This window comes from Cyprinodon tularosa, unplaced genomic scaffold, assembly GCF_016077235.1.
Source record: "Cyprinodon tularosa strain WSP-4 unplaced genomic scaffold, ASM1607723v1 ctg1212, whole genome shotgun sequence".
Classification (NCBI taxonomy): domain Eukaryota; kingdom Metazoa; phylum Chordata; class Actinopteri; order Cyprinodontiformes; family Cyprinodontidae; genus Cyprinodon; species Cyprinodon tularosa.
This window is the reverse complement of record NW_024038018.1, coordinates 60,480-88,279: the sequence shown is the minus strand read 5'-3', so window position 1 is coordinate 88,279 and position 27,800 is coordinate 60,480. Positions and strand designations below refer to the sequence as shown.

The window sequence follows — 27,800 nt, the reverse complement described above, 5'->3', positions numbered from 1 at the left end:
TGGACAAAGGGTTTCTGATGGATGAGCTGGTGTCTGGGAAAGTTCACCATCCCGCCTTTCTGTCCAAGGAGGAGCAGATGCCTGAGGTGGATGTTCTCAGGACCCAGTCCATAGCTCGCCTCAGAGTCCATGTCGAGAGGCTCATTAGGAGAGTCAAAGAAAACAACTTTTTGATACAGTTATCCCAGTCCCCATTTCTGGGAGCATTAATCAAATTTTTACAGTTGCTTGTCTCCTCACAAACTACCAGTATGGACCCCTGGTTAAGAAGTGGGCACACGCTGAGTAGCTGCTCTAGTTCTTATTTTATAGATTTGTAGAAACTGTTCATATCATTACTTTACCAACTACAGTTCACATTTTTTACATGTCCCAGGGAATTAATTTTTGAGAGAAGTTTTTTTTTTTGTAAAAGTATTCACATTAAAAGTATTCACAGCAAACAAGGATTGTTCATTCGAGTTTTTAATTGTGTTATTTTATATTATTGTGTGATAACATGCACATATTGCAATTTAAATGTTTATGTTCTGGAACACACAAACATGCAGTCTGATGGGTCCAGTCTGTAGTCTTGGAGTGGCAATGATGGAGGAGGTGGAGCACGATGAAAGCTTTGGGCTTTCTCCTTTACTGGCTGCTGATAAGACAGTGGACTTCCAATTTGCACCTTGTCAAAAACAGAGTCCACTTGTGGAATCTCAGCACTGATTCCCATGCTGCAAATGATTGGGAGGTCGGTCGGAGAGAAATCCTTGTAGGGTTCACTTAGACGGAGAACAGAGAGATCAGGTAGGTCCCCATGAACACCTTTGTAAAGTGTGCTCCTGGAAGACAACAACAAATTATTAAACAGGAGATAATGAAAGTACTGAAATATAATAGATAACAAAAGAGACCTTTTACAATACTTGTCCTGCAGTGAGGAAATTTTAGCGTTGAAATACACATTACAGAAATAGAGTTTGCTCCAAAAAAAAAATTGGATACACATAAGATAAACACGATAAACACCTGTTTTATGCATATGTACAAATATACATATTTGCTGCATACTAATTAGTAGGCCTATATGCTATTAAACTATAAACCATAATTGCACTTGTTCAGTACAGTGATGCTTTAAAAAATGAAAACATTATTAATAAAATTGTAGATTTTGACAGCAGCTCATTTGTACGCTACACAAATACAATTCTGTGAAAATTGTAAGCTTCTGACTTAATTCAAATGCTATAGAATTCATAAAGCTTTTATTTAAAATGTACCGTACACTCAGAAAAAAGGGTACAGTAGGAGTACATTTCTGTCCCCTGAGGTACAGTTTGGACATGTGTACCCCTATAGGGCTGGAAATTGGACTTTATGGCACATATTTGTACTTTTTGAGGTCCTGAAAGGTACATTTTTGTTCCCAACTAGTAAATGGTACAAATATGTACTCTTTATTAATAATTTTAGGGTACACTTTCAGAAGACGGAAAACAAGGAAAGAAAACTGATAAGACAGTAATTAGATGGTATTGATTCAATGTAGATTTTACAATAAATGGCTGTGGAAGAGTATTTTGGGAAGAAAAAAATTCTTTAAGAAGAAAAAATTCTTTAAGAAGATTTTTTTTCTTTAAGAAAAAAATATTATCTTAAAGAAAAGAATTTTCTTTAAAAAAAATCTATGTTTACTCTAATATATTTAATACAGTTTGCATTGTTATATTTCATATTATATTGTGATTTTGCTCATATTTTGTCACACTGGCAAATGATTGTCACTTGCTCTTGGAGGCGGAGCTTTTTTCCCAAGTTTAACTTGATTGGTTGAATCAGCTGTCCACTATATACAATCAGCACCGATTGGCTGTCTTTTGAATTTAGCAAGCTATACTGTTGAAATCGATCTGTTTCCAGTTTGTGGAGGAAAGCACAATGACATTTGCAGGACTTTCAACCGAGGACCTATTAAGAACAATAAAAGAAGAAGGCATAGACATCTCGGAATCAGAAGCGCAGAGATTCAGAGGTAAGCTGTAAATTGTTATAATTTGCCATTAAAATTAGCCAGACAATGTCTGCATGTTAGTATTAGCGTCAGCTAGCGCTAATGCTAACATTGGCGCGAGCTAGCGCTAATGCTAACATTGGCGCGAGCTAATGCTAATATTAGCATTAGCTCGCGGTTCTCATTCAGTAAATGTGCTAACATTCAACCAACTTTAGAATTTTATTTTTGGTATGCCGCGCCAAATTTATTTATTTTTCATTACTATAATTGTATTAAGTCGTGCAAGTCAGTAGTTAATATTGTCTCCTTCAGGTTAGCCACTTGATTTGCTATTGCTGTATTGCGCCTTTTTTACTTTGGCTGAAATAAAATGGCGCGATGTTCTAAATGCTAAGCTGTTATGTGTAACAAAGATTGGATTTTCCCTTTTCAACTTTGTCTTAAATCTTTTTTTTTCCACAATATTTCTTTCACTCTTACATTTTAAATAAAGATTTAGCAGTAAGCCTGCAAATGCTTCTTCAAGTACTTGTGGTTCCTTATGACATATGGCTTTTTAGGTGTACAGATGTTTTCCAAAACATGAATTTTAATCTAAAAAGTTTAATGTACCTGATATGCTAAATGGTTTTCAAAACTACAAAACACTGTAAAATATGTTGGTTTTTGTTTTGTTTTTTTGCAGCTCTGTGATGAATTGCAGCGTATTCATCCTGAAATGGAAAATGTGCAACAACGATTCAGTGAAGCCTTTGCCTGTATTATGCCAAAAGTGCTTAATCTTACACAAGGGAAGTCTCCTCTTTACCAGCTCTACCAGGAGGCAAGAGATGAGGCTCTCTCTGAAGATGTAGCAGGTATAAATTATATGATGTCCATGCTGGGGGGTTTTAATGTTTTAATTTCTAATTTAAAAAATAAAATAAAAAATTGTGTTGATTTAGGTATTGTGGGAAACAGATTCATTGCTATTTAAACTAATTACTATTTTCTTTTTACAAAACACATGCAATGTACTTCAGCAAAATTGGAAGCAATAAATTCCTGATTATATGTCAAATATATCTTATGTCTTACAGATATTGACAGAAGAGCCGCCCTCATTTTTCTCCCATACATCTTCAGAGAGAAAACTGATCTCTTTATCATGCTTGGAGAGGTATGTCTAATTTGCAAATATCTGTTTGTTAAGCTAACCACTTTGTACAGTACAGCAAACTTAGTGACTTTAGCATTCCTAAAGTCTAACTTAAATAAATTGTGTGTTAAAACAAAACTAGCTAAAAGGATACTGCCATTACATATGATTAGTATGTTTCAAATTTGATTCAATTTACACTGCATTCTACTTAACACTGTAAGGCATTGTAATGCTGGATTATGTATTAATGTAAAAAAAATAATCCTTACTTCAAAAAACATTTTCATTAAAACCAGATATTGTAGTAATTGCCACAAAAGGTTATAAATTCTGTTGAAACATTTTGTTAGAAAATGGGGCAGTTTTTCATTTACGCAATATATATTATTTATTTTAAAAACTATCTCAAACCAGTGTGTGCATTTGTTGTAATTGACATTGATTTAATAACTCTTATTTTATGGGTCCTAGACATTTTAATCTTTAAAATTTCTTCAATAAATGCCAGGATTTGGTCATTATCCACCTTCTTTGACTGAAACCTCAGTAATAACCTTACAGGTTATTAAATGTTCAACAGGAACGTCAAAATACATCAACAGTTGTGTGTCGATTTTTCCTTTTGTGGACCGTAACAAAAATGGTAACAGGCGCTGTAAAATCAAAATGGAGAATATTTCTTTTAAATGTAAAAACATTTATATATATACGTATATATATATATCAGTGACGTGCGGTGAGGTTCATAGCTGGTGAGGCACTGACGTCATCAGAATCAGATTTGCAAATAGATGCATAGATTGACAGCAGTTTACATGTTATGTTTCACTTCTGCATCCTTACACATACAAACTGTAGCTCACAAAACACACATTTCCTTAAAAAACAAAACAAAATAAATGTTATTACTGTCTTACCTTTACTTATAAATGAATAGAAGTCCTCCTTATCTTCCTTCAGTTTTAAAAGTCTCTCTGTCTCAATGGAGATCACTGCCAGGGAAGAAAGCCTTCCTTGATCCGTCCTGTTCCTGCCTTATGTTTTCAGTCTCTTGAGCACCCCCTGCCATGAGGCAAGAGAACTGCCTGCCTCACCTCGAACTTGTTCTCTGCCGTTTATAATCGCTCATTACACGAAACACGTTACACAAACACAGTTGGTGACAAAAAGCTCTGTACATTATATACATAAGCCAAATTATTAGAAATAAGTTCACATATTACATTTGTTTAAACCATTTTATTGACGCCGTACAGCAACATGCTCTCTCCGCTTTGCAGCCAGCGCAGAGCCAGGGGTTGCGCAATCCAAGGTGAGGCAGAGCTCGCTGCTGCCTCACCGGCATCGCTTCCAAGCATTTGAATGGGAAAATAAGAAAATTCAGCGATTTTGAACAAATAAAAATCGAAATTGGTGAAGCTACATGAAAAATGAATATTTTTTAGTACAAACCACCGGATGAATATAACAATTTAAATTACTTTATGATTATATATTTTCTTTCTTTCCATGATGGCTGGTGAGGCACTGCCTCACCTGCCTCCCCTGACCGCACGTCACTGATATATATATATATATATATATATATATATATATATATATATATATATATATATATATCTCAAGATACCTTCCTAGACTTTGATATTCACATTATTCTAAAATGTCAGAAATCCTCCTACACGCAGAGTAGGTTCTTTTGCAGAACAAACAAGGGTTTGTTTGTTCCAATTCTTATCTAACAATCATCCTAAAAGAAATGAAATTTTCAGCATCATAGAGAGGTATTGTGGTTTTAGTGGTGTTTTGTTACATTTTTAAGATGCAGTATTTCAATGTATTACTTAATGTAGAGTATTATAGGCTATTATGTTAATTTTCTGTGTTCTTATTTCCGTTTTGCTTTCAAATAGTGTGATTCCCCATCCCCTTACCCAACAATTCACTTGACTGGCCAAGACTGGAAAATGGCTTTTACAAGGAGAGCTGCAACCATTGTGAAAGCAGACAACATTGTGGTGTGTCACACTCAAACAGTTGATGAAGGGATCATCTCAGCTTTCTGCACTTACTTTGTCTTCAACCTGGCATACCCAAGACACCTGAAGAACACACTAATGTTCCTCCAAAGGTACATTGCAGGACTAGCTGAGGAAGGGGACCGGCCTCTGCCATTAACTGTCACCAGGAAAATAAATCTCCTCTATTGACATTATGCCTCGTCCCTACCAGTGCCCCAAATGCCCAAGGAGAGCTTTTACCTTAATGAAGCTGATTCAGCACATAGGACTTATTCATGCACATGAGGCTAACTTTGATGTTGCATGTGGACTTGATGATTGCCAGTCAACATTTACCAAATATGAGTCTTTTCGACGACATGTATACAGAAAACATAGGGTCAAAATTTTAGGTCCTGACAATGAATGTGAGAAAAGTGAGCGTGTCATTGATGACTTGGATGAACCTTTGACAGAAAAAGTTTTGGAAAATACTCCCTCTTATGGTGAGCTGTTAACTAGTTTCAAAGAAAATCTTTTTAATTTTATTCTGAAATGCAGGGAGAAAAATCATCAGAGGCTGTGCCACTATTTTGGCAAATAAAATACATCCTCAACATTGACACAATGTGGATTCTTTGTGGCAAAATGCTGATTCCCCTATCATTTGACCGCCACTTTCATGCATACAGAGTAAAGGTTGATGCAGAATGGACTTTACTGCAAGCAGGATGTGGACATGAAATTGACTTTCAGCCAAACGACACGTATTCTGTTGATGACATTTTGTCATTGACATTCTTTCTAAGTTTTGAATGAAATGAAAACTTGAAATGTTAAAATAGAAAATAAAGCCTAGTTTTGTACATTACCTAAAATGATATGTAAGTGGTGGTTTTAAAAAATAAAAGTAAATGAAAATTAAATAATTGTTTTTCTTGTTTTTTATGTATATATTTTTTTTGCTTTTCTAAAAGAGAACAAGATTGTCGCTAAAGGTACAATTCTAAACCCATAAGGTACAATCTATAGGGGTACAAATAAGTACCCACTGTTGAGGGTACAACAGAAGTACCTTTGAGGGTACAATTTTAAACCTATAAGGTACAATCTATAGGGGTACATATAAGTACCCACTGTTAAGGGTACAAATTTTGTACCTTTGAGGGTACCACCCCAGTGACAAGCCTTTGTACCCTTAAAGGTACAATTAGGTACTTTTTTTTCTGAGAGTGTATGCCACTTCCATAACATTAGAGTCTTACAAAATTTAGGGACTTACCGGACTCCCTCAGTGGTCTTTCTCCTCTTTGGTTTGGCAGATAACACAGTCATCTTATCAACTGGCCCAGGCTTTATTCCCTGTTATATACAAACACATTTAAATCTATTCATTTATTTTATTTATTGTATGTATATTATGACATAACCTACCAGTACTCTGGGCTTTTGCCATTGCTGTTCTCCCTCAGTGCAGCTCATCATCGGGGGCACCACTTGGAGCTTCAGCTGGGAGTAATGGGCACACTGAAAAAGCAAAGCAACACAGTGGTTACATAAGGCTTTTCCAGCCTTACAGGAGCAGCTGAAGTGTAGTAGTTCCACAGACTGTGAGTCTTTCAGAACCACCTGAAAAGTACAATGTTATTTAGTTATTTTTTACTCACATCATTCAATCTGGAACAGAGGCTATTTTTATAGATGGTGACAACCATCAATAAAGAAAGCCTGAAAAACCTTAAACCTGATTATTTGTTTAAACATTTTTTAGCTTTTTTCCCCTAATATAATCACCTGTATATTACGTTGAAATGCCTGAAAAATTTACCCTAATGAATAGTATTTGCCTGGCATTATGATAAAAAATATACCATAATTTAGGTTGTCATCACAGATTACATGCACTGAAAACCATTCAACTCTGCTGCTTCCTATGATCATACTCTGAGTTTGTGAGCTTTCTCTGACTTCCTCATCGACCTGAAGCACTCTGCCCTGACCACCACCTCTCCTGAATCCTGATTTTTGTCAGACACTGCAGAAACAAATGATAAAAATGTTAGTGAAGTGTTAAGACTACAAATGATATTAATACAACATCAACAATGTGTTGGGATCCGGAGGCTTGCCCACCAGAGGGCGCCAAGGATCCCCCTCCTGGGTTTGTTTTTCTGTTTTGTTTCTGTTTTTAGAGCCCCGTAGTGTTTTAGTGCCTTTAGTTTCAGAACCCGTCACCTGCTCTGTATCTCCGTCTTTTGAGCCCATTAGCATCCCTGAATCATTAGCGTCAGAGCTAACTCAGACCCCTGAGTTAGCTCTGTGCCGTCCAGAGACCCCTGAGCAGATCTTTAAAGAGGTGTCTGAATTCGGGGTATGTGGTAATACACCCCCTAGGGCCTCACCGCCAAGAGCCCTCTGCGGGCACTTCAAGCCACCTCAAAGACTGAACCTGTGCCGCTGTGGGCGGTTTCCTCCATGCTGGTTTTGGAGCCACAGTCGGTGGTCTCCTCTGTTCCTGATTTGGAGCCACAGTCGGTGGTCTCCTCTGTTCCTGATTTGGAGCCACAGTCGGTGGTCTCCTCTGTTCCTGATTTGGAGCCACAGTCGGTGGTCTCATCTGTTCCTGATTTGGAGCCACAGTCGGTGGTCTCCTCTGTTCCTGACCCGGAGCCGCAATCTGCGGGCTCCTCTGTTCCTGACCCGGAGTGGGTTGTTTTTTGTTATGGACACTGTTTTTTCTTGCCCTCCATGCCTGTTTCCCACAACCCACCCATGTTTTTTCATGGACTGTTCTGGTGCGTCTTGTATCCGCCCTTGGGGGGGGGGGGGGGTGTGTACTGTTGGGATCCGGATGCTTGGCCACCAGAGGGCGCCAAGGATCCCCTCCTGGGTTTGTTTTTCTGTTTTGTTTCTGTTTTCTCCACCAGAGGGCGTACTGGATCTCCTGAGGCTGGAGCTGACTTCTCCAGCTGTTCTTCATCTGCTCTTCAGGAGACCAGTACTTAAGTGGGCTGAGGAACAGACTCCGGTGCCAGAGTGTTAGTCAATCATGGTACACCAAACCCTGAGCCAACTAGTCAGTCCTGTCTCCTGACCACCAGACCTGAACCTGAATCCTTGTCTTCTCTGTTTCTCAGGTCAAACCTGCCAGCAACCAAAGACCCCCAGAAGAGTTGCTGTTGAAGATCGGTCTGTCTGATCTCAGCAGAACCCTGGAGAACTAAGCCGCAACTCCTCAGCCTGCCGTCTGCCTCTGAACCCTCCTGGTTCCCTCCTTCGGCCTGCTCACCTCAAGCCTCAGTCCTCAGCCTGCCATCTGCCTCTGAACCCTCCTGGCTCCCCCCTTCGGCCTGCTCAGCTCACCCTTTGGCCTGCTCAGTTCAAGCCTCAGCCCTCAGCCAGCCGTCTGCCTTCAAACCCACATCTGGAGGTCTTCAAGCTTCAGCCAAGCCAAGCCGCCCCTAAGGCCTCAGTCTGCCGCCAGCCTCTGGACCCTCCTTGGAGTCATCCCCTCTGTTGCTCTGCTCAGCTCCAGGTCAGCAATCCAGCCGTGACCAGCCCTGGACCTGATAACACCCTGACCAGCTTCCTCTCTCGTTTCAATAAACTTTTGAACTTTTATCCTGCCTCCTGAGTGTGATCTGCATATGGGCTAGAACCTTACACCCAACATGACACAATGCACTATTAGGAGTTAAACTGTCTCAATCTAAAGAACTCAGAAGAGGTCTATAGATTAAATTGAGATATAGCTTATTTCTATATGCCAAATCTTTTCCTTTTCTGTATTGCTAATAGCTGGTAAAAGGCATTGTTGATATATGAAACAAGCCAAGTTTGTCATAGTTTGCGGTTTTTGGAGGCTGACAGTAGCCTGGCTCTGCTTTCATCCGTCTCAATTGTACCAGGCTAGGCTAACACCATCTTCAATGAAAATGCATTAGCGTTATCGTAGCTACCAGCGGTAGAATTTACGTACACAATTTATGAACACAAACCGTATGTTTAATAATTAGTCAATATTAGTTTCAATATGTTAATTGACAATAGACAGTAAAGTTAACACGAATGTAGCATTAGCAAGTTTTGTTGCGCCTTACCTTCGAAGTTGTAGAGGTATTGTGAAATGTAGAATTTAAATCCTTTCTCGCGCTTGCTCTGGAGAGCAGGAGAAAACATGTCCACAAGTCTGTGAACATCATCGATAGAGATGTTTGGCAGATGACCTAAACATCAGGAGAAATTCAGCTCACTGCTTGCACCATCCATTTTTCAGCCGTCTGCTCTGGCAGCGCGTCAAGCAGGTGGAAGTTGTCTCATCAACTTAGCTTTCATAAGCGGAAGTAGAATTTGCTATCGTGCACAGAGTCTATTGTCCCATCTAGGGACCATCGAAGCTCACTAGTTTCAAGATGCATTGTGGGTAACTTTGAGTGCACTACTTTTTTCTTTCTGGACATTCGGACACCCCTACAAAATGGTGTGATCCCTATATAGGGCCCTATGTAGGGAGTAGGGAGGACATTCGGACACAGCCAATGTCGCTGCTAGCTGCTAAGCTAGCTTCTTTAGCACCGCCTGAAATCAGCTGATTACCTGTCGAGGATTAATGCCGATTAATGACCAGCTTTGTCAGAGAGGAGGAGGATGACATAGACTATGAGGAAAAAAGAAATAAATCCACCGTGCTGTGCTGTTTGAGCAGGAATTCATCAGTTTTCAGTGCTGTAACAGTGGATTAATGGACCAGGGAGCAGTGGATTATATTTATTCAGTGAGGATGTGCAGTTGGTAAGTGTTGCTAACACTGTGTTACAAAAGCTAACACAGTTGTTGCTGTATGAGGAACTTCACATCAGACGTCTGCTTCTTATATTCATCAGAGTCCAGCCCTTTTACTCCAAGGATTCTCTCTATCAACCGTACCGCTACGTTTTAATCACATTTTTGTCTGTTGGGACCATGGGCAGAGTTAAGGGGGGGGCAGGGGGGGCACTGCCCCCCATGGTGGCTGAAGCATGTAATGACATTAAGTCAAGGAAATGGCAAAATATAAATGTTAAAAATGTATACGTACTGATTGTTTAATGTTTTGATTAAAATACATGGTAGTATGAAATTAATATGAATCTTAGTACATTTTTTTAAGAGATTTATTTTTCAGCAATCATGTGACATAGTGACGTTGAATACTGTTTCCCGCTACTTGGGGGTTTCCCACTCAGTATTTATCTCGCTAGCATACAGTTGTAGCCTTGTGTAAGTGATTGCAAACTGAAAATGGATATTCGACGTTTTTTAAAACGTCCCATGACCTCTGCCAACACTCAGCAAGAAGACGAAGCAGAGCCAGAACCAACAAATGCTGATCTGGAAACACCTGGGACCAGCTCGGCAAACCCAGCTAGCTCACCATCGGGAGCGGGGCTATCGTCGGGGTCAGTTAGCTTGCCTAGCAGCTCTACTACGGTGCAGCAGTTACCAAATGATCTTGGCGACAAGCACTGCTCTCCTAAGCAGCCTATTCTTCCAGATTTTCCTTTAAAATTGTTTGGAAAAACTAAACGAGCCTTTTCCACGTACTACTACAACAAGTACTGTTGGCTTGAATACTCAATTTTAAAGGATGCTGTCTTCTGTTTCGCCTGCCGCCACTTCCAGACTGACAGCAGCGTGGAGCAATCGTTCCGAAAGGGCATAAGTGACTGGAAAAAACTAAGCATCAAACTGGAAAAACATGCAAATGACCCTTTTCAGGTCAGTCTCGGCTATCAACCTCCTCTTTTCCCCGCAGACGAGAGAGAGATATCAGTCCAATCCGTCAATCAGCACATCCGCCGTTGCCAGCGCATCTGGAGGGATACCATCACCTCTCTCAACCGTTCCTCTGAGACGACCAAACGATTCGCCGACACCAAGAGACGTCCTGCCCCTGAGTACTCGGTTGGACAGGAAGTATGGCTGTCCACACGGGACATTCCCCTCAAAGGAATGTCACGTAAACTCTCGCCCAAGTTCATCTGTCCTTACAAGATTGTCCAGGTAATCAATCCATCTGTCATACGTTTGCAACTTCCTCCGACCCTACGCATCCATCCCACGTTCCACGTCTCCCAAGTAAAACCTGTCATCTCGAGTCCTCTTTGCCCTCCATCCGACTCCCCTCCACCCGCCCTGGAAGTCGATGGACATCCCGCCTTCACCGTCCGCCAGATCGTGGACTCCCGTCGGCGAGGTCGCGGCTGGCAGTACCTCGTCGATTGGGAGGGCTACGGTCCGGAGGACCGCCAGTGGGTTCCTGGTTCCTACATCCTCGACCCTTCCCTGATCGAGGAGTACGAGCGCTCCCTCCCATCTACCTCTTCCGCACCGCCAAGAGGCGGTCGTTGAGGGGGGGGGTACTGTTGGGAGCTGGAGAAGTTCCACCTTCCTCCAGCAGAGTCCGCCGTGGATCCTCCTGAGCTGAGCTGCCTGCACACCTGTGACTGATCATCTCATCAGGAGGACCACAGTATTTAAGCTGTCTTCAGACCTTGCCTCGACGCCGCAGTGTTTAATCAGTTTGGTTAGCACCTAAGCAGTGGCGGCCGGCCCATAGGGGGCGCTGGGGCACCGCCCTCCCTGATAAGAAGAGAGAAACGTAAAATATATTTTTAGAAATTAACTCATAAATGTCAGTTTTACTCTCTAGACTGTGTACCTATAAGCAAAACAGATTATATAAACTACATTTTCCTATCTACTGTCATTAATTTGTGGATTTTCACAGACAGACTCCTACCGTCTCTGTTCTGGGGGCGCTGATCAGACTGACCCACATTTGCAGAGAATCTGTCAATCATGTATTATTGCTAGGTGAATTTAATGGCCAATCAGCGTCTCGGAACTTTATGGTCTTGGGGCGCTGAAAATACTGAGCTTTAACAGGCTTCTGAACCCAAGCGCAGGTGCAGACAGTTAGAGGGAAGATGGCGAACGTAACGAACGAGATGCAGCTTCCACCAAATTCGGTGAGATCCTTATTTATCTACCCGTTTGCCAGAAGAACATCCCTGTTGTAGGATATGAACATTTCATGTCATGGTTATTGTGACTGTGACGAATCCACCTCGTCGCTTAAAACAACCTCTCTAACTTTGCGCGCCACACACACATTCCTGTTATACTGTGTTTGTGAGGACCAATACACTCGCGCTGAGACCAGTAGCTCCATGAACTTAAAACACACAAGCTGTTCCTGGTTACCTGCTGGCGTATTGAGGGTGCACACTTAATATTTCAGTGGGGTTAGCCGTGTGTGTGTGTGTGTGTGTGTGTGTGGGTGTGTGGGTGGTGTGTGTGTGAGCTATGGGGACTTGTCATCTTCAGTCTGGCTGCGTCTTTGCTGGGTTCAAACCCAGTTTGGTGTAATTGAATAAGTCAATGAATCTGTGTAAAAGAATTAAGTTGTAAAAATTATTTGTTTTTGTACATCAATTGTTTGTGGAGGTAATATATGGACAAAACTGATTAATGAGAAGAAATCAGAAATAAGAGAGCCTGAGGGGAGGGGCTTAAACTATTTAATGAGGGCTGTGGGAAGAAGAGCGGCCATTTTTGTTTTCTGTTTCTTTGTTACATTGCTGGTAACTGGAGGGAGGCTGAGGCCCAGAGTATCTTGTACATGTTTAGTTTCTTTTGCACCCTGTTTTGAGTTTTTGAGCTCAATAAATCACCAACACCGGTAACCCGACTGAGCCTGGATTCTTGGAGGCCAAAGAACCCCGTCACAGTGACCCAAATCATCACTGTTACTGTTATTATATAGTAAATTAAATCATTACTGTTAAATTGTATGTATTGTCCAATTGTTTATTTGAATTCTTATTCCGGATTAGTTGGAGACATACACTAGGCTATATCAGCCCCACCAAAAATATTTTTCACCAGCCGCCACTGCACCTAAGCCTAGAACCTCCTGAGAACTTTGCTATCTCTGAGTCCAGTTTGGATTCTAACCTTTTGTCTCTGCCTCCAGGTTACCGGTTTTTCTCCTGTGAAGCTCTGGAAGAGCTTAACCTGCCGAGCCTGCCCTCTGAGCCAAACCTGAAGACTCTCTTCTGGATTTCCAAGCAGCTCTGGATTTAGAGCTGGAAACTCAAACCAAGGTCAACACCCTCACTAGAAGTAAGACGCTGAAAAAGTTATCGGACTCTGCTGAACCAAACCATCTCCGGACCCAACAGTTCCTCTCCCAAAGTCTCTTCTACGCATCTCAAGGTACAAACAAGAAACTCTCAAGATCAATTCCAACCAAGCCAACGCTAACTGAACTGTCTCCCTCACAGACTCCAGTGAACCAGTCCCCAGGCCTGAACCAGCAAACTGTACATTTACTACGTGCTTGTGTAACAATAAACTTGTTAACCTTTCCCCTGAGTCCGTTGTGTTCTGCATCTTGGGCCTCTCAGTAAACCCATCATGACAGGTTTGCAATTTTTTCTCAAAATATGATTCTGACTTTCAAAGTATGCAGTCTAATTATTTCAATGCTACAAGTCCAGATTTTCAGAACGAAATAACTGAGATATGCGCAAATTTGGTTCATGCAGAAAGTGCAGGACGCAGGGTTTTTTGCTGTTATCGCAGATGAGGCCAGGTCATCCAAAACTGAGCAGCTGTCAGTCTGTTTGAGATAGACAGAGCAGCTTCAAATCAAAGAGCGGTTTTTGTGTTTTATTGATTGCTCCGCATCTCGAAAAGCAGCTGGGATCGTGGATGCCATAAACAGTGGATTGGAGATGTGCGGACTGAAAAATATCCCAATTGTTGCCCAGAGCTACGATGGTGCCTCTGTAATGTCTGGCCGAGTGTCTGGAGTGCAGCAGCACATTAAAGAGATCCATCCATACGCAGCGTACATACACTGCTTGGCTCACAAACTGAATCTCGTACTTGTGGACTGCTGCACGGTGAACCATAGTTTTAAAACATTCCTGAATGTTATCAACAAATTTTACTCAGTATTTGCAGAGCCTGCAAACCACCATCGCTTTATTGAAGTCCAGAAATCTCTGGATATGAAGCCAACCGAAATTGTCACTTGCACTTGCCACTTGCATGCCCAGCAAGACGCGCTGGGCATGCAAGTGGCGTGCTCTGCATGCCGTTAAAACACACTACTCTGCGATCACAACGATTGCCTGAAAGAAATGAGTGATGAGGGAGAAAAATGGTCAGTGGAGGCCACTGGCCTATGTGAGCATATGGGCAGGTTGTCATTTATTACATGTCTCATTGTACTTGAAGACATACTGCGTGTGATTCATGTCACACACAAAGCCCTTCAGTCCTCCAGTCTCCCACTTTCCGAAGCGGCTGTGCTCACCGACAACCTGAAAGCGCACTTTGTGTCACAGAGACAGACTGACAAATGGAATGATGTATGGGGATCAGTGAAACAGTTCTGCCGAGACAAAAACATCTCCGTACCCGAGGATGTGAATATTCAGAGTCAGACACCTGCTGGTCCTGGACCACTTGTACTGAAAAGAAAACGGGCCGCACAACCCCCCACTTCCCTCGATAATTTCCTGATAACAACGACTTTGGGCCACAGAGAAGAAGAAAATGATTTAAATACTGTACAAATAACCCAGAGTGAGACCCCTGGATTCCAACAGCACCTGTATTTCCCAGTGCTGGATACCATAATTTGCGAACTGGACAGACGATTCACGGGAGAAGCTGTTGAACTCGCACAGGCCTGCGCAGCAGTGTTAAGATGCGACAAAAGTGGAATTGAGCCTCTCGTACTAAAGTATGCACAGCTTCTGAAAATCAACCACCACCTTGCTGGGGCAGAGATGGACCTTGTTAAAGCCTCTATTGTCGGATCTGTGTCACGTGAAAATCTTCAAAAAACTGTAACAAGGGCCGTTTATCCAAATCTATACAAGCTGCTGCAGTTGGCACTGACTCTACCCGTTGGATCTGCCACTTCCGAGAGGAGTTTCTCTGCAAAGAGAAGGATTCGCAACTGGCTACGCTTAACAACAGGAGCTGCACGGTTTTCATCCCTTTCTGTGCTTCACATCGAGCGCGACATCACTGCCAGGCTGTCACCTGAGACGGTTGTGGACGTTTACGCAGGACGCAAAAAAAGACGGTTACTTCTGCACTAGGTAAGACTTTCTTTAAATTAAAACAAGCAACAACTATGTTGTACTGTATGCAGTAATGTAACAACTGGTGTTGAACATTATTAATGTTACATTAATCACTTGTGTCATCATGCGTAATACGCTTTAACGCGCATCGTTGTGAGAGCGTGTTGGTGTGGGAAAAAAATATATACCGTATTTTCACGACTATAAGGCGCACTTAAACGTCTTTTTTTCCCTCAAAATGTGCAGTGCGCCCTATGGTGCGGTGCGCCCTATGTGTGTTGTAACTGCGACTTTTGAGACCACCTCATTGAGGAGATGATGAAAGAGTGGCTGAATGTAAGGAGACCAGGTGTTTTTTTTTTCCACTCATCACCATCGCTGTTAATATGTAACTCCATGCGTGCCCATCTCACAGCTGATGTGAAAAACATGGGGAAACAAATTAACGCTGTGCTCGCTGTTCAACCGCTCGACATCGGTGTGAACCGGACCCAGCAGGTGCAGCAGAAGCAGCGAGTTTACATGCAAAGTCAATGGTTGACGCGCGTATAGGCGCAGCAAAAGGTCCTGCAGCGCGTTTTGAGCAGCAGGAGCGTTTAAGCATCAGCCAACGCGCTGCTGCTGCTCGAGATGGAAAAATTGAAGTGAATCAAATGGATACTGTGCTCGCCGTTATCCCGGGGGTCTGACAAAGGAACTTCAACCGCTCGACATCGGTGTGAAGCGGCCGTTCAAAGTAAGGCTGCGAGCGGCGTGGGAGCGATGGATGACAGACGGAGACCACAGTTTCAGGATAAGTGGAAGGCAGCGCCGGGCAAGTTACGCCACCGTTTGCGGATGGATTGTAGATGCTTGGACTAACTAGTCTGCTGGCTCTGTTGTTCAAGCTTTCACAAAAGCCGGCATTATTTCTGAGGAGCCGCGCTGCACGGAAAGTGACTCTGACAGCGAAGAAGGGGAAATTGGCATGTCTGATTTAGCGCAGCTGTTTTATTCAGAAACAGAGGATGATGACTTTGATGGGTTTGATTAATACTTTGTAATAAATACATGAATAAAGCACAATCATACTCAGTTTTGCTCCCGCTCTATTTTTCTACCTGAAAACTTAATTCAACAGCAGCCTCTGGGCGGGTCTCCTCCTCTTCACCGCGGTGGCTAGCAGGTGTTTTTTCATCTAAATAATCTAAATCTTGCAGCTATATTTGCTGTGATCAGTGGGAATAAAGTAGTTTTATTATGTTTTTAAGTGAGAAAGTCCACCTGAAAACCTAATAATTGCAGTCAGTTCATCCAGATTATCTATTTCTGTCGGAGGCGCTCAGACCCCCACATACCAGCGGTGCACCGACAGCAGAAATCCCTCTAGGCTGGGCAGCCTCCGGGTTCACGCGGTGGATGGCAGGTGTTTTTCATCTAAATAATTTAAACTGCAGGCACCCATAAAAGCGAACATATTCCGTCGGCAGGTTTCAGGATTTTAAGTTAATTTAGGAGTGATCACAGCGCTGTGTCATCTGCGATGTGTCTGTCTCACGGCCAGCTGCCAGGTTTGATTAATAGTTTGTAATAAATACATGAATAAAGCACAGTCATACTCAGTTTTGCCCCCGCTGTATTTTTAAATACGCAGTAGAGGTATTTAAAGGTAGTAGAGGACATGTACCTGTATATAAAAAACGCGCCCTATAGTCCGGTGCGCCTTATGTGTGTGTTAAATACAGAAATGGGACACATAACTGAGAGTCCGCCTTTTAGTACGGTGCGCCTTATGGTCGTGAAAATACGGTATATATATTTTTGCCCCCCCTGATGCAAAAGTGAAACTCCGCCTATGGTTGGGACATCATTTCCTTCACTTAGTCTGTCCTGATAAAACTTTGTTTTGGCTTTGACTCTTGCCTCGTGAACGTGCTTCCAGACAGGTCTGATTCTCGTACGTATTCTCACGAGAAACAAAAGTTGAGACAAGGAAGCAAGGTAAAATCCCTTAAAAATAAATGAGCGGTTCTAGCCCCAAAGACAATGCAAGCCCCATGTGCTCTCTTCATCCTCTGACATGGGAGCTGGCTCGGAGCTCGTCTGCCTGGCTGTGTGTTTCCTGGACGGGGCCGCCTGTGGAGCTGGTTGACAGTTGCCTTTTGTATCTATGCTTCTTTTTCTATGTCTGCTTCTGTCTCCTTGAACCCCAGTGGGCCTCAGCAGATGGCCGCTCACACTGAGCCTGGTTCTGCTGGAGGTTTCTTCCTTTTCAAAGGGAGTTTTTCCTCTCCACTGTCACTACAAGCATGCTCAGTGTGAGGGACTGCTGAAGAGTCAATGAGTCAATGCAATCAACTGGTCTCCTCAGGTCTCCTATTGATAATTTGACTGTATGATCTGATGAACTCTAACCTGCCTTGAAATGACGTGTTGTGAATTTGCGCTGTATAAATAAACAAAATTGAAATTTTATGGAATTTTCTAATCTGCCTCTAAACCACTGAGCCCACCTGTTCATGTCTGATCTGTTTTAACCTGCCTGTTTCCAGTCTTCAGGGTCAGATAACCTAAAGTATATTTGATAGATGGTGGAAATACATTTTTTCCTTGTCAAAATGAAGTCTTTAAACAAAATTACATCCTTTATATCTTAAATACACATTCTGGATTTCTACTTATGAATTTCAGATCTCCATATTCCTACTGTTACTGGTCACAATTTGTATTAATTTGATAATATATCAGAAATACATATTCAGTCAAACAGATGAATGTCAAAATGGGTATTTAAAATGTGTACAGATTTCTAGGTATATGAAATTTAATCCAATCCAATCCAATCCACTTTATTTATATAGCACGGTTTAAATAAACACGAGGTTTCCAAAGTGCTGCACAAAAAGATAAAATAACTAAAATAAATAAAAGTAATAAAATAAAATAAAAGCACTGCCCGCACAGGATAAAAATATGCATGTGTATACAAAAATCAACATGTGTACATAAAATCAACATGTGTACATAAAATCAGCATGTGTACATAAAATCAATACTCTACATGATGTTAAAAGCCAAAGGAAAGAGGTGGGTTTTAAGAAGAGTTTTAAAATGAGACAGAGAGGTGGCCTGTCTAATGTGCAGCGGCAATGCATTCCAGAGTTTTGGAGCTGCAACAGAAAACGCTCGATCCCCTCTGAGCTTAAGCCTTGCTTTAGGCACTGTCAGGAAATTTAATTCTTACTAGTACAGTTTAGCTTTTTTACTCTCTGATTTAGAAAATGTGTTATTGCTGTTCCGTCTAGGAATGTGATTTTGACTAGGAAGAACCCTGTTTTATTGATCTATAAATTGAAAAACAAAAGACTGTTTTTAAATTAGATATTTTTAATAAATGCCAAAAAAGCCTAGAATATGGCCCTTCATTTACCAACCTGCGCATTAACTCAGGCAGCAGTCATCTTCCTATCATCCTATCTTGTGAAGCTGTAGCGCTGTTACTCTGTCTTTTAAACATTTTCTCCAATTTATTTTTTCATTTCTGCATTAAAATCTGGTTCCAGTAGGGTGAAATGGGCACTTCCTGTTACCTGTTGTCATGGTGACTTGTCAAATTAAATACTCATACTTTCATACTTGTTATGCATGTGCTAATGTGCTATTGAGCTAAGTCAAAGCAGCTTTTAAATGGAAAAAATGGAAAACTTAGAGATACTATGGACTATGGTTGGAGTTATTGGAGTTATGGTTTTCCCCTTATGGGTGTTGGGAGCTGGAGAAATACCAACTTTCTCCAGCAGAGTCCGCCCTGGATCCTCTCAGCTGAACTGTCTGCGCACCTGCTGCTGATCATCTCATCTGGAGGACCAGACTACATAAGCTGTCTTCAGACCTTGCCTCGACGCCGCAGTGTCTTAATCAGTTGGTTACCTGTTTTTCTCCTGTGAAGCTCTGGAAGAGCTTAACCTGCCGAGCCTGCCCTCCGAGCCAAACCTGAAGACTCACACTCTGGATTTCCAAGCAGCTCTGGATACCGAGCTGAAAACTCAAGCCAAGGTCAAATTCATCTCTAGAAGTAAGACGCTGAAACAGCTTACGGACTCTGCAAAACCAAGTCATCTCTGGACCCAACAGTTCCGCTCCCAAAGCCACTTCTACGCACCTCAAGACTCCAGTGAACCAGTCCCAGACCAGAGCCAGTTCAACTGTTCATTCATTCATTCATGTTTGTTCCTCAATAAACTGTTTAAACTTTCCCTCTGAGTCGTCAGTGTTCTGCATTTTGGGCCTCTCTGTTTACCCATCATGACAATGGGCTTCTGTTTGAGTTTCTTTTTAAATTTTCAGTTCCATTTTGATTTATGTTATTCTGTGTTTTCTTCTTCATTGGTTTCTGATCCATTTTGCGTTATATTTATGAAGTTTGGTATTGTCAGGATATATTGCCACAATGGAGCCCAAATGAATTTGATAAACCACTTCAAACCATCCCCCTTTCCTTTTACATAAAAAGAACAAAAGATGCTCGGAAAAGTTCTGGAATATTCCAGCCAAAGGGACTGTCAATTCACGCATGGACCAATCAGGTCAAGAGGAAGCTGATACTTCATCAAGAAATACCCATACATCACTCAGGGTGTAAAACTCAGGGAACAAGCCCAATCTTCCTCTTTTTCCTGGGTTTCTTCGCCTGTAAGGAGAGGCCCCAATTTATACGAAGCCCAGGCCAGATCAGGCCAGATCCACCCTCTTTTGGTAACGGCATGAATAAACAGAGATAAATAGTTCTTTGGTTGATAATTAATAGTTCTGCTGATAACGTAGCCTAGATCACTAAATTGGTGTGGATACCTGGATTTAAACAGCCAGTCCAAGAACTGTCCAGAGGTGAAAGGCATAAACCCTGAAAAGTAAAGCAAATTAAAGCTGCAATTATTCAAGTAAGAACACTAAATTGATTTCACCTCTGATTCTGAATAAGTTCAATAATTAACAATAACTCCAGTTCTAGTTAATCATTTATTCATTATCTGGAGGATATCATTTTACACAACAGTATTTTTTAACTTACTGTCTGTTGCCCCCTTTTGAGTGTTTCCTTTCCTCTTGGCATCATTCTAGTTAATTCTATTCACATCTGCTGCATATCAGCTCATAGGTCAATTTTTCGTTCTATCCCCCATATATATACACCACCTCTGCAGCTCCTCATTGCCGGTTTCTTGTTGAATTGTTGCTTTGTTGTTACTTAGCTCCCTGTATGTGATTCTCCCTGGCATCTCCTAGTTTTTTGCTTTTCAGGATTTTGATCTTTGGATTTTTGCCTCTGTTGCCTTTGGACTTTCCATTAAATCACCTCTCCCTGCATTTGGGTCTACAAAAACCTCCACACAACCTGACAGATACCATTTAAAAGTCTATTGCTGTTCCTTTAATTCCTACAAAAATATTCAAGTCTTTCTAAAGGAATATTAGGATCAACTGGATCAAATGCAGCACTGAGGTCTAACAGATACAGTCAGGCTGTTCATTATGGTGTAAGTGATCACACACTTGTTTGGCAACTACTTACTCAAAACATTTAGATAGGAAACGAAGATTGGTTGTAGGTCTATATTTGACCAAGCCATCTGGTTCAAGAGACGATTTCTGAGGTAAAGGTTTTATTACAGCAACCCTTAATCCCAAACATGAGAAAAAAAGAACATGAGTAATTTGAGAAATACAAACAGCTCAGTTAAGAAATAGAGAGAGCTTTGAAGGTGATGGTAGCTGTAGAGTCCTTTGTCATTGGAGCACTATGTGCAGTAACCCCCACACTGGAGAAGTGGCTCCAACAGATACCTGGAAAAACAAGCTTGAAATGAAGAAATCACTCACCAAGATCAGGAGTACAAGGGGTGGGTGGTGCTGTTCCATCTCTGCCAGCAACCAAAGACCAGATGACACCATTAGAGTTAGGATAACAGAAGGAACACTTTAAAAAGAGGATGGTGCTATAACATAAGAAAGCTCCAGGGCACCCAAGAAAGTCCAGCAAGCACCAAGACCTTCTTGCACAGTTGTTTCAGGTGCAGGATGAGGCCACCACTAGTTGAGAGCACGCTCAAGATTGTCATCTATATATGTGTATATGTTTAAAAAAAGACCAGGTGTCAAGAAGGGCAAAGCAGAGCAAAGAACCCATTTCTCTCTATATAAAAAATAATAAAAAATAAATAAGTAGAGTTAGACATAAACTAATTAGGTAAATTTTGGTTTTGGAAAAGCTTAATGTTAGAGAAATTCCACCAATCCGTCTTTTTATAATAAAGGAATTGCCAACCCAGTCTCATTGGAAAATGTACCCCCACTACGTTGGTCCACACTGCAAAACGTAATGGAGGTACATTAATGGCCATTTTTTTGTGGTACTGTTACATTTCTTCTGCCTATACGCTTTCTATTGTTTTACGTCTTTGTTGGGATCTGGAGAAGTTCCTTCTTTCTCCAGCAGAGTTCGCCGTGGATCCTCCTGAGCTGAGCCTTCGACACACCTGAGGCGCATCTCATCATCAGGAGGATCCTCCAGTATATAACCGGCCTTCAGACCTTGCCTCAATGCCGCAGTGTTTATCCAGTTTGGTTAGCACCTGAGTACTTTCGTTGCTTCTGTTCCCTGGTTGTATTCTAATCCCTCTTGTCTCTGCTTACAGGAATCCAGTTTCCCTTGTAAGCTCTGGATGATCTTAACCTGCTTAGCCTGCCCTCTGAGCCAAACCTGAAGACTCTTTTCTGGATTCTCATGCTGCTCTGGACAAAGAGCTGGAAACCCAAAGTCAAGGTCTGCCCTCACGCTAGAAGCAAGATGCTGAAGCGGTTACTGAACTCTGCTGAAACTAAACAGTGTCTGGATCCAACAGTTCCTCTCTCAAAGCCAAACCCGGACTCATCAAGGTATAAATCAGAAACTCTCAAACTCAAACTCATCTGCTCCCAAGCTAACTGAACTGTCATCCTCACAGACTCCAGTGAACCTGCCCCCCCAGGCCTGAACCAGTTCCTGTGTTTAATCCATGTGCTTGTGCTTAAATAAACTTGTTAAACTTTTCATCAGTCTCCGTGGTGTTCTGCATACTGGGCTTTTCTGAAACCCATCATGACAGAACACTGCGGCCAAACACAAGGCCCAGCAGATCACCTCCGTCGTCGGTTGGAAGAGCAAGAGGCTCAAATTCATGGACACGCTCAGGCCCGTCGTGAGTTAAACACCCATATTGAAATACAGAACCAGATGATTCAAAGCTTTGCTAACAACTTGAGCAGTGCTAATGCCACGCCGGTAGCACAACCATTTCCGGGTCCAGTTCCGCCTCCGAGGTCACCGGCAGTGACGTCATCACCTGAGTTCCGACCTAGTCTTCCTGAAAAGTTTTCAGGTAATATGAAAGACTGTAAGGGATTTTTGTTTCAATGCCGTTTGATTTTTCAAAACTCTCCTGGCAGTTTCCCAAAGGATCATAAGAAAATAAATTTTATTTTGTCCCAATTGACCGGAAGAGCCCTAGAGTGGGCGGAGGCAAGGTTTGCCTCCGAAAAAAGCCTTAATTGTCAATACTCTGATTTTGTTTCTGAGTTTTCTCAAGTATTTAACCAAGAAACTGATCAAACAGTAGACTCTCGTGCTCTTTTGAATCTTAGACAGGGGAATTCTTCTGTAGCTGACTTCTCAATTAACTTCCGGGTCAAAGCCGCAGCTTCCGGATGGAATCAATGTGCCTTAAAGAGTGCTTATTTTAAGGCTTTAAACGAAAACATTAAAGATGAGCTCGCAACCCTCGACGAACCAGCAACTCTTGAGGAGTTAATCCGCCTGACAATTAGGCTGGATAACAGGATCCGAGCCAGATACAGCTCTAAACCAAGGAATCATGGTTTTTTCGATTCTGCCCCTGCTTGTAATAATGTGACTGTTTTTTCTGCTCCCACAGAACCTCTTTCCAAGCCGAGGTCTAAGACCCAGTCTCTCCCTTTGCCAGTTCAGGCCTCTCATGCAGTAGAAACGGAAGCCGAAGCCATGCAGGTTGGACATACGAGGCTTACTCCTGAGGAAAGGCTAAGACGTGTCAGGGGCAAGCTATGTATCTACTGTGGTGAGAGTGGCCATTTCATTGCTTCATGCCCAGCGAAATCAAAAGCCGGGGCCCGTCAGAGGTTCTGAGGAGTCTGACGGGCCATGTAAACTCTGAGAAATCTCCTCATCTGATGCTCCCAGCCACATTATTCTTCTCAGATCAGAATCTCACATTATCTGCCTTCATCGATTCAGGCTGTGAACGGAATTTAATAGACTCCAACCTGGTCCAGCAGCTACAGATTGAAACTATTCCTCTAACCCAGCCTCTTTGTGTCTCCGCTATTGATGGAAAGAAACTTCACCAAGTCACTCACTAAACACAACCCCTCGAGCTGTTGATCTCAGGTAACCATCGTGAAACCTTAACATTTTTTGTTTTTCCCTCTGCATGTTCCCCTCTGGTGCTCGGATTTGAATGGCTGGAACGACATAACCCCCATATAAACTGGACTGATCGTCATGTGGAATCTTGGTCGACCACATGTCATGAAACATGCCTCCGTTCGGCAGCTCCAGCTGTGAGGTCTCCTAGAGGTGGGGGGGAGATGGACTCTCCTGACCTTACTTCTGTCCCTTCTGAGTACCATGATTTGGCTCCTGTCTTCTGTAAGGTCAGTGCTACGTCCCTTCCACCACACAGACCATATGACTGTGCGTTTGAGCTATTACCTGGAGCGCCTCTACCCAGCAGTAGACTTTATAATATCTCCAAACCTGAACGAGAAACGATGGAGAAATATATTAATGAGTCGGTAGCTGCTGGAATATTTCGCCCCTCTTCGTCTCCATTGGGAGCTGGCTTCTTTTTTGTCGGCAAGAAGGATGGTTCACTAAGACCCTGTATCGACTACAGAGGCTTGAACCAAATCACTGTTAAAAATAAGTACCCACTTCCACTACTAGCATCAGCATTCGAACCAGTACAAGGGGCTACTGTCTTCACTAAGCTCGATTTAAGGAACGCCTATCACCTTCTCAGAATAAGAGAAGGAGATGAATGGAAGACAGCCTTTAAGAGTCCCCTGGGCCAGTTTGAGTATTTAGTCATGCTTTTTGGTCTCACTAACGCCCCTGCATGTTTTCAATCCTTAGTAAACGACGTTCTCAGAGACTTTTTGAATGTGTTCGTTTTTGTCTACATCGATGACATACTCATTTACTCCAAAGATCTTTCTGAGTATAAGAAGCATGTCCGCCTGGTTCTACAAAGATTACTGGAAAACAAACTTTTTGTCAAAGCCGAAAAATGCGAGTTTCATCAACCTTCAGTCACCTTTTTGGGGTTTGTGCTCGAGGGCGGGCAGGTTAAGCCATCTGAAGAAAAGATAAAAGCAGTTTTGGAGTGGCCGATTCCTGAAAACCGGAAACAGCTGCAGAGATTCCTGGGTTTCGCAAATTTCTATCGAAGATTCATCAGGAATTACAGTCAGACAGCTCTTCCACTAACTTCTCTTACTTCAGTCAAAAGAACCTTCCAATGGACCCCCGAGGCACAAACTGCATTTGATAAACTTAAGACTTTGTTTTCCAGAGCCCCAGTGTTAATCCAGCCCAATCCTTCAAAGCAATTCATCCTCGAAGTGGACGCTTCCAAATCTGGAGTAGGAGCAGTTTTATCTCAAAGACTCGATACGGATCAAAGGGTTCACCCATGTGCTTTTTTTCTCGTAGACTTTCCCCTGCTGAGCAAAACTACGACGTTGGTGACCGTGAACTCTTGGCCATCAAACTGGCATTGGAGGAGTGGAGACACTGGCTCGAGGGAGCTGAGCACCCGGTTCTTGTTTGCACTGATCACAAGAACCTAGCCTACATCCAATCTTTCAAACAAGCCAATCCTCGGCAGTCAAGGTGGTCACTTTTCTTCTCACGCTTCAATCTCATAATCTCTTACAGACCCGGATCCAAGAACATCAAACCCGATTCTCTCTCTCGTCTTTATTCCACTGATCAATCCGAGACGCCTGAACCTGTTCTTCCCCCTTCCTGCACTGTTGGAGTAGTTACCTGGGAAATCACCGACCTAATAAACTCTGCCCTGGCTTCTGAACCTGACCCGGGTAACGGTCCCCCAAACAGAACTTATGTCCCTTCTTCAGTGAGATCATGCCTGATACAGTGGATGCATACAGCCAAGTTTTCCGCTCATCCGGCGGTGAGCAGAACCATCGCCCTTATCTCTAGACGTTTCTGGTGGCCTACCCTGCACAAGGATGTCAAGGAATATGTTTGGCTTGCTCTACCTGTGCCAGAAACAAAACCTCACATCAACCACCCTCAGGTCTGTTGCATCCTCTTCCAGTTCCCACTCGTCCCTGGTCTCACATCGCTATTGACTTTGTCACTGGTCTTCCCATCTCCCGAGGTATGTCTACAATCTTTACCATCGTTGACCGATTTTCAAAATCCTGCCATTTAATCCCCCTCAGGAAGCTTCCCACGGCCTTTCAAACCGCCCAGCTCCTAGTAAAACATGTCTTTCGTCTTCATGGAATCCCCCAGGAAATTCTTTCGGACCGTGGACCCCAATTCATTTCTCAAGTTTGGAAAGCCTTCTGCTCAGCACTTAACTGTAAGTCTTCACTCACCTCAGGTTATCATCCACAGTCGAATGGCCAAACTGAAAGAATGAACCAGCAGCTCGAATCAACTGTTCTTTGTCTAACCTCCAATAACCCCACCGACTGGAGCCGACACCTCACATGGATTGAATACGCCCACAACTCTCTCAAGTCAGCTTCCACTGGCCAGTCACCTTTTCAGGTCAGTCTTGGTTATCAACCTCCTCTTTTTCCTGCAGACGAGAGAGAGATTTCGGTTCAATCAGTCAACCATCACATCCGTAGATGTCAACGTATCTGGAGAGACACCATTGCTACACTCAATCGCTCCTCGGAAACAAAAAAACGCTTCGCTGACTCAAGGAGACGTCCTGCCCCAGAGTACACCGTCGGTCAGGAGGTATGGCTCTCCACTCGGGACATTCCCCTCAAGGGGATGTCTCGTAAGCTATCTCCCAGATACATTGGTCCTTACAGGATTACCCAGGTTACAAACCCTTCAGCCATACGCCTGCAACTTCCCCCGACTCTTCGCATCCATCCCACGTTCCACGTCTCCCAAGTCAAGCCTGTGATCTCTAGTCCTTTGTGCCCTCCGTCCGACTCCCCTCCACCCGCCCTGGAAGTCGATGGACATCCTGCTTTCACCGTCCGCCGGATCGTGGACTCCCGTCGGCGAGGTCGCGGTTGGCAGTACCTCGTCGATTGGGAGGGCTACGGTCCGGAGGATCGCCAGTCGGTTCCTGGCTCCTACATCCTCGACCCATCTCTGATCGAGGAGTACGAGCGCTCCCTCCCGTCGACATCTTCTGGACCGCCAAGAGGCGGTCGTTGAGAGGGGGGTACTGTTGGGATCTGGAGAAGTTCCATCTTTCTCCAGCAGAGTTCGCCGTGGATCCTCCTGAGCTGAGCCTTCAACACACCTGAGGCGCATCTCATCATCAAGAGGATCCTCCAGTATATAACCGGCCTTCAGACCTTGCCTCAACGCCGCAGTGTTTATCCAGTTTGGTTAGCACCTGAGCCTAGCATCTCCTGAGTACTTTCGTTGCTTCTGTTCCCTGGTTGTATTCTAATCCCTCTTGTCTCTGCTTACAGGAATCCAGTTTCCCTTGTAAGCTCTGGATGAGCTTAACCTGCCGAGCCTGCCCTCTGAGCCAAACCTGAAGACTCTTCTCTGGATTCTCATGCTGCTCTGGACAAAGAGCTGGAAACCCAAAGTCAAGGTCTGCCCTCACGCTAGAAGCAAGACGCTGAAGCGGTTACTGAACTCTGCTGAAACTAAACAGTGTCTGGATCCAACAGTTCCTCTCTCAAAGCCAACCCGGACTCCTCAAGGTATAAATCAGAAACTCTCAAACTCAAACTCATCTGCTCCCAAGCTAACTGAACTGTCATCCTCACAGACTCCAGTGAACCTGCCCCCTCAGGCCTGAACCAGTTCCTGTGTTTAATCCATGTGCTTGTGCTTAAATAAACTTGTTAAACTTTTCATCAGTCTCCGTGGTGTTCTGCATAGTGGGCCTAGTCACGTGACTTTCAAGATTCCAGCTGGGAGAAGAAAAAAATATATATATATGTCCGACATTCGCTCATTTTTTTGTGGAAAGAGTAATAACTTGAGTTTGTTTTTGCATTAAAGGATTATTGGGAAATAAAGGAAATATAAAAGATATTTATAGATTAAGGAAAGCATTATTTATTTATCTTCAGAATATAAAATTAAAAAATAGAATTTAATAGATGTAAAACAATGTTGCTACACACTCATGAACAGTAGGTGGCGGTATACCCGCCCCTTCCCTAGAGCCCGGTGGGACCGAAAACATTTTGAATGGAAATCAAGGGGGAGA

The 27,800-nt window shown here is 42.9% G+C and overlaps 1 protein-coding gene across 1 annotated transcript; it reads right to left on the bottom strand.

The window, feature by feature from the left end:
- Positions 1 to 502: 502 nt before the first annotated feature.
- LOC119777080 lies at positions 503 to 9,368 on the bottom strand. The gene is made up of 4 exons (XM_038275859.1): positions 9,244 to 9,368; positions 6,578 to 6,772; positions 6,426 to 6,505; positions 503 to 827 (listed from the first exon to the last, which is right to left on the bottom strand). The coding sequence occupies exons 1-4, from the start codon at positions 9,343 to 9,345 to the stop codon at positions 524 to 526; spliced, it is 681 nt and encodes a 226-aa protein (XP_038131787.1). The 5' UTR covers positions 9,346 to 9,368; the 3' UTR covers positions 503 to 523.
- Between the last annotated feature and the right edge of the window lie 18,432 nt (positions 9,369 to 27,800).

Bases quoted from the DNA above. Each gene is read 5' to 3' on its own strand.
- LOC119777080 (XM_038275859.1), bottom strand. From the start codon at position 9,345: ATGATGTTCACAGACTTGTGGACATGTTTTCTCCTGCTCTCCAGAGCA. The intron at 6,773-9,243 runs GTAAGGCGCAAC...TGTACTTTTCAG, and splicing joins ATACCTCTACAACTTCGAAG to GTGGTTCTGAAAGACTCACA. The intron at 6,506-6,577 runs GTAGGTTATGTC...TGTATATAACAG, and splicing joins GGCAAAAGCCCAGAGTACTG to GGAATAAAGCCTGGGCCAGT.